Raw genomic sequence first — 11,191 nt, 5'->3', positions numbered from 1 at the left:
TATTTTTATACTCAAATTAATTATTTTTTTATTTTTGTTTTTAGATTGTTTTGATGTACTGATGTCAAAAATAAATTTTTTAAAAAATAAAAAATAAAAAATAAAAAATATATATTATTTTAATACATTTCCAAATAAAAATACTTTAAAAAATAACTATTATCACAATAACAAACAATATCAAACACTACCAGAGAACATACTTCCAAGGAAAAAAAATATCACTAGTTATCACATGGAAAGTTTAAAATGTCCTTATTGTATTCAGTAAATCTATTCAGCTATATATCATTGCTGCTTTAGGTTGCGTTCGTTTTTCCCTAGCTTTTGTATTTGCGGTGAAACAAACGCCGCAAGGTGTTTGGTAACAAACCGAACTAAAACTACGTTTTGTACTTTCCCATCCCTACCACTCTACTTTCCCATCCCTTCTGTTTGGTCTTTTGTCCTGCTGGCCATTGGAGCTTAGTTTATCTTCTTTTAGGAAGAACTGTTATTAGTAAAACAAAAGGTCCACAACTGTTGTTACATTTGAAAAATTCAAGAATGGCCTTTTAAATGGACCTGCAGTTGTCATTTCACAGTCCCTTGATACCTCCAATTGTCATTTTATAGTCCCTTGATAGATCTCCAGTTAACAACAAGCAGTGATCCTCCTCACATAAAACAGCATCCAGCCACACACAGAGAGAGGGAGATTTCTGTGGTCCAAACTGCAGAGACCAAACATCAGTTTGTGCAATCAAATTTTCTTTATGCATTATGCCTGTATTTGGCATCATTGCCAAAAAGATGAATGATGTATATTCAAGTGTTAAAATCAGGTGGATGCAATCTTCATAAGGATGGTCGTGGAGCAGAAGCAGAACAAGCCCAATTTCAGATGTGCTCCCAAACCAAAAAAGAAAAACAAATTCCTTGCCTCCTATACTACTACAAAAACAAAAATTGAAATTAGCACCACATATAATAGGATATGGAGTATAAACTACCTTACCTACATGATTGCATGAGGAGACTAGCTTACTCTTTACAACCCGACCTTCAACCCATATATCAAATAAACAAAATATTTGAACAATTGCCCTTAAGACATTGAATGGATGTCTTCCCAATTGCCGTGATGAATACTCCAATCTATGCAGTTCATACCTCCGAGGAACGGCTAAGTGCTAACCCTTCTTGCCAATGGGATCTCAAATTCACTATTTATTCAGGAACAGAGATAGTGGCATTGCCACTAAAGTTCCTAATAGCTCTTCCATTCTAGGAAGACGATAATTCTTTCAACTATGGCATAGCTCCTGAAATTGTGATAAACTGCAAGTAGAGAGCAACCAATATAATGTCAATTTATCTATGTATATTTTTATTAAATAAGGAGGAGCATATGAATACTCACTCAGGGTTAATTCATGTCAAGGAGTCTTAAACTCATATGCATAGATGTCTCATGTATACTCTTACAAATTTTTATATTACTACATAAATCACCAAATTCCATAACTAGCATATATGATGAATCTGTCTGCATCAAGAAGTCAATCATTAAGGTATATAGTTGGAAATACAGTGGTTTTCTCAGCAAGTTTTTGGGTCCCCTTGAGGACATCATATAAAATTTGAATCAAATATACTATTTCAAATGTTGTTTAATGCTTGGTTTTTATCAACAGTTGATCACTTAAAAGGGCATGACTTGAGCAAATGAAAAGACATACAGCACATGATTACTTTTCCAGATTATTGGAAGAATGTTGAAAAGAAAACAATAAACTATGTCAAAGGCTCAGTTCAATAAACAAACTACGTTAAGGTCAATCCTGCTGTGATGAAAATATAAATGATGTAACAGATAACGGTTAAGGAGAAAACACACCGTTTCAGGAGCACTAGTGGATTATATGGAAACAAATTCTTTCGATGAAGACTTTCCACAGAAGCTTTTAAGGAAATCAAACAATCTTTGGCTTCCTTGAATGGCTGTCTTTTGTTTTGGTGGTTTTCACAGGTATATTCAAACTCTTTCTCATCTTCTTCCTCAAGTGATTGAGAAATGCATTGCTCAGGTATAGATGACAACTCTCCCTGAAAATCAGAGACATCCAACAGAAGTCTTCTCTTCTTGCAACATGATTGATTTACAACTTTCCAATCCATAGAAAATGTGGCAAATACGTTCCATGAATTGTGTACCATACGCAAACACCTATAATGAAAAAAAAAAATACAAAGAATGATTTGTAAGAAGCACACTAAATTGAGTGTCGAGTTCTGTGAGTAAGAGGAGCAAATTAATAAGACCCAACTACTGAATTGTATCAAGTTATTACTGAGAATGTATAATTTACAAGGTAGGAGCAAGGATTAGCATGTTCCAAAAGTGACTGGAAGACATACCTTAAAAGATATTCAGCACAACTGATTCCAACATCTTTAGAAATAAGGTAATCAAGTAGCACTTGGTGGTCATAATGCAACTGTAAGGGAACAAGAAGCATACGTGTCAAAATATAAATCACATTTTGCAGAAATGTCTCTTAATATCTCTCTTCTTCTTTTTTCCCGGGGGGTGGGGGGCGTCAAATTCGACACTTGCCTCAGCAAGGAATAGATGGAAAAGGTGCACAGGATTAAAGAGGTTTGAGACATGATGAGTAGCATCTTTCAGATATTGAGATGTCTGCTTTTCTCCATTTAACCTGAATATAATAGAATAATCCATTATGTTCCCTAATCAATTCTATTTTAATATTGACAGCAAAGAAACGGACACATTCAATTTTCACCATTGCTCAGAACAGAAAGGCACACTCAGCAGTTGCAAAAGGACCATAAATAATACATCATCCTGCATTTCATGGTAGACAAAGCAATTAGAGCACAGAAGCCCCAATGGAGTATCCATGAAAGGGAAAAAATATAGGAAAAAAAATCTAAGATCAAGCTAGTTGTGTCAAGCTTGCAAACTGAGAAACTTCCAAAATTTAAAAAGAACAGTTCCTGATGGGTTAAATGGCAAACCTCATGCATATATAACTGGAGGAAAGATAAGGAAAAGCCCATGCACTTTTCCAGATACCTTTCATGATCAACTAATATATCATCTGGAAGATGCCCTTGCAGCCAATTATAAAGCTCCAGTAAACCTTTATTTCTGCTACAATAATCAAGATCTGAGACTGAGGCAACAGTCAAGCAAGACTTGAGAATTGTCTTTGAAGTCACACATTGCTTGCTTGTCTCTCCTGTGAAACTCATCAGACTGAAGCAACATCTTAGAAAAAGGAGCAGAGTCTGCCTCTGCAAATGAAAGGAATGCATGCCATCAAGTTCTCCATTAGAAAGACCTAACAAAAAAGGAGAGCCTTCTAGACATTCATCCTGACCAGCCTCGAGTTTGCTTATGGGTTTCTGCAAAAGCTCTTCGAAGTACTCATGAAGAAGTTGCAACCATAAAATTAGAGTAGAGCAACCTAGACAGGTTACGTAACTAATTCTCAGCATTAGCATCTGCAGAACACATCTATGTTATTGCAAGAATAATGAAGTTCAACAAAAATGATATATACAGCTAAGTGATAACTATTCCCTATCAGTGGAATATTATCATGCACTTCAGCAAATGCCTACACAATAAGCATTTCTAAGACAATTAAAAATTTAAAATGCAATGCAAAGGCAACATCTAGCATATAGACATAAAGGAAAAGCCTCCTGCTTGGATAGCGAAAACAAAGTAAGCCTTTAATTCATCTCAATATGACTTTCCTAAGAAATTTATATGAAAAATATTCTCCACTCTATACATTCAAAAAAAAAAGATAATTTCTCAAAAAGAAAAAAACAAGAAAATAAAGGAAAGAAATAAGATAAATCAATACCAACAATTTGTGTCTAAAGTATTGAGAGACTGACAGCTTCACACTCTTCCCTTTCTTGCAAAGGCACCAGCATGCAAGTTTAGGAACAAGACTGATGACCATGGAGAGAACTGGATACTGAACTTGGGAACCAACCTCAGTTTCCACAGCACTACTTTGCTCAACCAAAGAGCAAAGGAACTGAATAAAAATCCCTAGAAACAGAACTTTTGGCTCTTTTGCACCAAAACTTCTGAAAACTGAAGCATCCTTAGAACAGCAATTCTGAGGATCACCATCCCAAGCGTCGCAACTCTGATCAACATGAATCTCATCCATGGACTCCCAAGGCACATTTGAAAGAAAGGAACTGACAGAACCCAAATACACTTCAAGAAGTTGATCATCACACTCTTGCTTCAAATGTTTCAATATATTTCTCAAAACTCGAACAATCCCTGCTGCTGTAGACCAGTCACCACCTTTCAAACTAGATTTTACGACTTCATAACTTGAAAAATCACAATTTGAATCCTCAACTTCAGTTCTTGATGGTTCCCAAGAACACAAGAACACATTGGCAATCGCCAATTCAAGACAAGTGCTTAATGAATGAATAAAAGAATCCCACCCACTTCCCTGCAAAACATTCATAATACTAACAACAGTAAAACACATAACACGCACTGGTGCACCATAAACCATGACATGCAAAGAAGATTAACTTACAGACAAAGCCACAAACTCAGAAAAGACTACAAGAACGTTGCCCACTGAATGTTGTACATATTGACTCTCAACTGTAAGAAGAAGCATCTGTCAAGAAACAACACACAAAAGTGAATTTCACAAAATCAGAGTATCAAGCTCGATATAATAAGTAAGAACAGAACAACAAAAAATGTGTAGCTAAACAAACTTTCGAATACATATCACACGTGAAAAAACATGCTTAGATTTATCGTAAACCACTCCCCAAAATCATGTTATTGTCTCATTAGGATTCCCACTCTCCAAAATCTAAACCACCTTTAGATAGAAAGGAATTTGATCCCTTCTCTCTTCTCTTACCCTTACACTGTCACTGACAAATGCAAATAAAGCAGCATAAATTTATCTACAGAAAAATTAATATTTTTGAACAATTAGCAAAAAAGGGCACTAAAATTTTTCAAAAAAAGAAAACAGAGTATGAGATATGAGATTACCAAGTCAGTTACTATCTTAATCAAACAGCTGTGCTCCTCATGATGCAGCACCGACTCACCATAACATATCTTCTTACTTTCAGTCTCCTGTAGAATAAATAAATTACAGCTTGAAAAAATTTGTTTTGAAGTTTATCGATCAAAATTAATAGGAAGAGAATAGAGTAATTTACTTTATCAAGTTCTCGAATCCAAGTCTGAATTACTTTCAAAATCTGAGACAAGAAAAACTCAATCTAAATGTAAAGAAATAGTGAATGAGAGAGGATTCAATGAGTGAAACAACGGTAACCTGAGAGAGAGAAATTAGAAGATCCCTCTCCTTCGTTTTTGTTGTTTCCGGTTCCGGCAGGTTGTCGACTAGACGGCAGAGCAGAGAGAGCTTGGAATCAGGAGACATTTTTTAGGGTAATTTGTTTTGGCTTTCAGCTTCAAAATATTGGTGATTTTGTGGCGCTGTGAAGGTGACTGTCTGACTGTAACTGGGTGATCGTCCTTGACGAATGAAAACGCTGTGTTTTAAATATGGGTTTAAATTGTACTCCACTTCTTTTCTTCAGGGGGTAAACTTTAATCGCCTGTTTAGCGTTGCGTTGTTTTGCTATTTTTTTAAAAAAATTATTTTTTAATTTTTGAATTATTTTTATATATAAAGATGAATAAATTATAAACACAGCAACAACAAAAACAAAAATCTTTGAAAATATAGCCCAATAAAAAAAACTCTATTAAAATTTCAGCTTGAACAAGTTTGGGAAAAAAAAAAACTAAACCAAATTAAATTAAAATTAATTAATTTAAATTGAATTTTTGTTTGGTTCAATTCAAAAACTTGAAAAAAAAAACTTTGATATGATTGTTTATTTTCATCCAAATATTATAAAATTTTATATTGTGTCAATGTTGCGCTATAAATAGTTCTCAATGTTAATTTTTAACACAAAACAAAAGGACATTAGCATTATAAATGTATTTTTAAATATCATAAAAATTATTAATTGAGGAATGAAAAGATGATATATACATGTAACGAATTTAAAATCATGTAAATTAATAAATTATAAAAAAAAAACTATGAATATTAATTAAAGACTAAAGTTGAAAGTGAGCTTTCTAATAATAAGTAAAAGATAAATACACATGGAAATATTTTATTCTACTAATTAACAGTAATATATGTATAATAAACTATGAAATAATGAAAAAAAACTTAGGCAGCTGGATCATTTTCAAAGACAATTCTTATTTAATTCTATAATAATTAAAATAAATATAAGAAAGAGTTTGAATGATTAAAATTCTAAAAAATATATTTATTTAGTCAAAATTCTAAATATATACATTTTTTTTCTTGTATTGGATGAAACATGTTTTTAATTAACAACATGATTTTGGAGCCCCTGTAACCCAAACTTCAACAAAACAAAATACACTAAAAATATCATAAAAATCTTAATAACTTTATTTACAACCCAAAAATAGCATTTAATCAATCTAAAAATTAAAAATCAAACAAAAAAAATTTAAAGATCTTGATCTATTTTATTCAACATTATTAAAGGAGAAAACCACATTTATTGAACTCTCATCTCCAAAACAAAACCATTAACACCATATTAACCTTTTTATGGCTCAAATGTAGTGGGCTAAAATCTCTTTCTTATTTCTTTTACGATGACTCTCTCTTTTTACTTAGCATTTATGAATTGAAATGCGACGGAAATGAAATTTTAAAACCCAAACTTAAAGAAATAAGATTTTTGGGATAAAAAAATAAAAAAATAAAAAAGTTTAAAAATGAAATTGAATTTTTGTGAAAACTTTAAGGATTAAATTGAATTTTTATCAACATTAATGACATAACATGGGGTAAATGAAGTTTTAAGACTACAACCTAAACACTTAAAACTATAGGGATAAATTGTCCATTTTGAAAGATTTAGTGACCAAAATAAAGTTCATGATCAAATCCTAAACACCCAAATTATAGGGACTAAAATGTAAAAATCAAAAGCTTTAGGGATGGATTAATTTTTTACAAAACTTCTAGGACTTAATCTAACTTTTTCTCAAGATACAAAGAACTTATATGTAAGATAAATAAAGTTTTTGGACCAAAAGGTAAACACCTAAGACTACAGGGATGAAAATGAAGAATTCAAAAAATTTAGGAATCAAATTGAACTTTCTTAAAAACTTTAGAGACCTAATTGAAATTTTATGGATTGCAATGTTAATATAAAGTGTAATCGATAGTAACAACTACTACAGTAAAAATAACATCTATTTTAGTTTACAACGAGATTATATGCCCGCGCGTTGTCTCGAGCTATGAAACAAATGTGCTTGATAGTGTTATAATTGCGAACCAGTGTTAGATAAGTAATAGAAACTAAAGGTGTGATGGAGCTAATATTTTAGGATGAAAAAAATGTTGTGTTGGTGATAAAAAAAACTTAGAGACTTGAATAGAATGATTTGTAGCAATTTACAATATTTTTTTTTATTTTTTTAAAATTATTTTTGACATCAGCACATCAAAACGATCCGAAAACAAAAAAAAAATCATTTTAAACAAAAAAAATTAAAATTTCAAGGAAACACAATTTACACCGTATTCTTAAACAGTTCATAAGTGTTTGTTATTAAAGTGAGGGCTCTAATCCTTACTTATAAATAACAACAAGTTTTGGACCTAAAAGTTTTGTGGCAATAAAATTAGGTTAAAGTTATTTCATTTAATTATGGTAAAATGGGCTTAAAGGCCCTTACTCACATTTGGTGGCCCTAAAGGAGTGAAATTGACCTAGCTATAATTTGCTTGCTTGGAAAGAGGAAAAGAAAGGAAATCACGTCCCAACACCAAACTTGTTTAATAAACTATCATATCTAAGAAAATAAATAAAATAAACACCATGCACTATTATTAAAGATTTAACATCCTGAATGAAACAATAATAAAATAATAATATTTATAAATATTAAAATGTTAAGAATAAATACAGTTATCCTACAGGTGACCTAACTAGCTAATTAAGTAGTTGGTTGGATGGAAAACCGAAGGAGCAACTTGGAAGGGTATTCTTGAGAGGCATTTTCAAACATGCAAATCCAAGTGCACAAATCAAAGTAGAAGAGTGAAAAACATTAATACATATACATGCACGTTAAAATTTAGTAAAATTATTGAGAGAAAAACAAAAAATGTGCAGAATACAAAACCAAAACGAAAATTTTTTATTGAAAAAAATAATTTTTATGTACATATAAAAACTAATGTAGTAACAAACACTCTCACAATTTGGACTCTAAGAGTATCAATATTAACTTATTTTTTCGCCATGAATTCAAAACAAAAACAATTAAAACGCCAAAATAACTATGCAATTAATGTAAAGAATAAGAACAAAAGTGCACAGTATTTGAATTGAATGAATTACTTTTACTGAATGGAAATGGCTAATTAATAGCCCTACAGGAATAATAATAAGACTGAAAAATAGCTCACGTTCACAGTAACGTGGCACATGAAATAACGAAAAATAAGCAACTAAAATCCTTAATTTAATCTTGACCATGTATATCTTCCTGAAGACTAGGGACTCATGGACTTATTCAAATACTAAAAATAAACCCTTTCATTCCTTCCCTTAAACTTACTGCAGTATGCAGTTAGTTTACATCAGTAATTTCTTGGACTCCCAGCAGTGTTCTTAGTTTCAGAAATGCATCAAGCTTTAAAGGCTTGGTCATTAAATCTACCACCTGATCCTGACTTCCGCAATGAACTAATGCAATTATACCTTCTTTAGTAAGATTTCTCAGAAAGTGATATCTCACATCGATATGCTTACTGCGTCCATGCATCACCGGATTTTTGGACAATTTAATAGTTGAGCTGTTATCACATTTCACTTGTGTGCACTCATTATTTGAGTGTCCCAATTCCTTCAAGACTCTTTTTATCCAAAGAGCTTGACATACACACATTGCGGCTGCTACAAATTCTGCTTCAGTTGTAGAAAGAGTCATTATTGGTTGCTTCTTCGAACTCCATGAGACTGCTCCTGAGCTTAACAAAAAAACATATCCACTTGTAATCTTTCTATCCTCCATATCTCCAGCATAATCATTATCCGTAAATGAGAGTAGTTCATCACTTCCCCCTTTCTTGTAATAAATTCCAAAATTTATTGTCCCTCTCAGATATCTAAGTGCCCTTTTTGCTACTTGTAGATGAAGTTCCGTAGGTTTGGCCATGTATCTGCTGATGAGACAAGTAACAAACATCATGTCTGGTCTTGTTGCTGTGAGATACATTAGGCTACCCACTAACTGCTTATAATATGTTTCATCTACTTTAGCTCCGCCTTCATCTTTGTTGACTCTGCATCCGGGAACTATTGGATTTTTCACTGCATTGCATTCCATCATACCAAACCTCTTCAACACCTCTAGTGCATATTTCTTCTGACATATGTAGGTGCCACCTGAATGCTGTAATACTTCGATTCCCAAGAAATACCGCATCTTCCCCAAATCTAACATGTCAAACTCCCTCATCATGGAGTTTTTGAATTCAGACAACATATGTGTATCATCGCCAGTAAATATTAGATCATCAACGTAAACACTTACAATGATAATCTTTCCTTCCCTGCTTCTCTTTGTGAATAAAGTTTGCTCACTTTCACACCGTAGAAAGCCTTCATTGACAAAATGACCCTCGATTCGACTGAACCAAGCTCTTGGAGCTTGTTTTAACCCGTACAACGCTTTATGCAGCTTGTAAACTAGATGTTCGCTGCCCTTCTTTTCATACCCTTTTGGTTGATCAACATAAACATCTTCATGCAATTCCCCATGCAGAAAAGCCGATTTGACATCCAACTGATAAACAATCCAGTTTTTTTGAGCGGCGAGAGCAATAATCATCCTTACTGTATCCATCCTTGCCACTGGTGCAAAGACTTCTGTATAGTCAATTCCGTGTTGTTGCGAGTACCCTTTGGCAACTAGCCTTGCCTTGTATTTATCAACATCCCCATGTTCGTTGTACTTTGTTTTGTAGACCCATTTGACTCCAATTTTTTTTGCTCCCTCCAGCAACTCGTTGAGCGTCCAGGTATTGTTCTTCTCTATGGCATTAATTTCACTGTCCATAGCAAGTCTTCAGTGTTTAACTTTCACAGCATCTTCAAAATAAATGGGATCAGAAGACATAATTAATGCCATATTGGACTCATATTCAGATAAATCCTCCCCTGTAACATAATCTTGCATCCACACCGGAGGACCCCTTTCTCTTCTTCCACTTGTCAGCAGGCCACTCTCCCCGTAAGATTGCATGTCAGCCGTTGGATTGTCTCCACTTGTCAGCAGCTCATTCTCTCCGTCTGCCATGTTTTGTGCCGTTGGATGTACGCCACATGTCAGCTGATCACTCTCCCTGTCAGACTGAATTCTCACCGTTGGATTAGCATCTATTTCGCCATCTGTCATCTCCCTTCGTTCACTTGGCCGCGTTCGTGCCGTAGGATTGACCTGCTCACCTATTCTTCCAACTGGCAGCATACACACCGTAGGATCATTTAACTCAGCTTCTTCTTCTTCTCTCTCGGCATTTTCATCATCTTCACAGACAATGTGTCTATGTTCTTCGTTTTCTTCCCCTTCTTCCCCATTGATTTCAGCCTCACGTTCACCACTCTCATCCCCGTGATTGTCATCACTATCATCACCATCTTCACTTGTTCCTTCTCTGTCGCCCCAAACCAAATCTGTCAAGATTTTTTCTTCATAAGCAACATCCCAGTCCCACTGTTTGTCCTCCTCAAAGATCACATCTTTGCTAACCACGATTTTTTTGTTTAAAGGATCAAACAACCTGTACCCCTTTGACTCATCACTCATACCCAACAGTGCACACACAAAGCTTTTGTTATCAAGCTTACTCCGTTTCACATCTGGAACGTGAACATGGGCTAAGCACCCAAAGACCCTGAAATGGTCTACTGATGGTTTAGTTCCGCTCCATGCCTCATGAGGAGTGATGTCTGTCAAAGCATAAGTTGGGCACCGATTGAGCACATAGAAGGCCCAGTTCACTGCCTCTGGCCA

The 11,191-nt window shown here is 34.0% G+C and overlaps 1 protein-coding gene across 9 annotated transcripts; it reads right to left on the bottom strand.

Moving 5' to 3' along the window:
• Positions 1-255: 255 nt before the first annotated feature.
• Positions 256-5,596, bottom strand: LOC112323265 (uncharacterized). 9 transcript variants are annotated; one of them, XR_008059331.1, is made up of 12 exons: positions 5,364-5,595; positions 5,245-5,286; positions 5,072-5,158; positions 4,593-4,679; positions 3,885-4,502; positions 3,025-3,513; positions 2,790-2,851; positions 2,600-2,702; positions 2,401-2,480; positions 1,880-2,209; positions 993-1,320; positions 256-713 (listed from the first exon to the last, which is right to left on the bottom strand). XR_008059331.1 is itself a non-coding variant. In XM_024600438.2 (11 exons), the coding sequence occupies exons 1-11, from the start codon at positions 5,469-5,471 to the stop codon at positions 1,287-1,289; spliced, it is 1,830 nt and encodes a 609-aa protein (XP_024456206.1). In that variant the 5' UTR covers positions 5,472-5,596; the 3' UTR covers positions 305-1,286. The 9 variants fall into 9 exon arrangements, 3 of the variants coding, with proteins under 3 accessions (XP_024456206.1, XP_024456204.1, XP_024456205.1); XR_002981665.2 differs by having other exon boundaries at positions 998-1,320; XR_008059332.1 differs by having other exon boundaries at positions 1,153-1,320.
• Positions 5,597-11,191: the final 5,595 nt, after the last annotated feature.

This window comes from Populus trichocarpa, chromosome 5 (assembly GCF_000002775.5).
Source record: "Populus trichocarpa isolate Nisqually-1 chromosome 5, P.trichocarpa_v4.1, whole genome shotgun sequence".
NCBI classification, from domain to species: domain Eukaryota; kingdom Viridiplantae; phylum Streptophyta; class Magnoliopsida; order Malpighiales; family Salicaceae; genus Populus; species Populus trichocarpa.
Note: the sequence above shows the minus strand (reverse complement) of the source record. Positions and strands in the feature narration are given on the sequence as shown.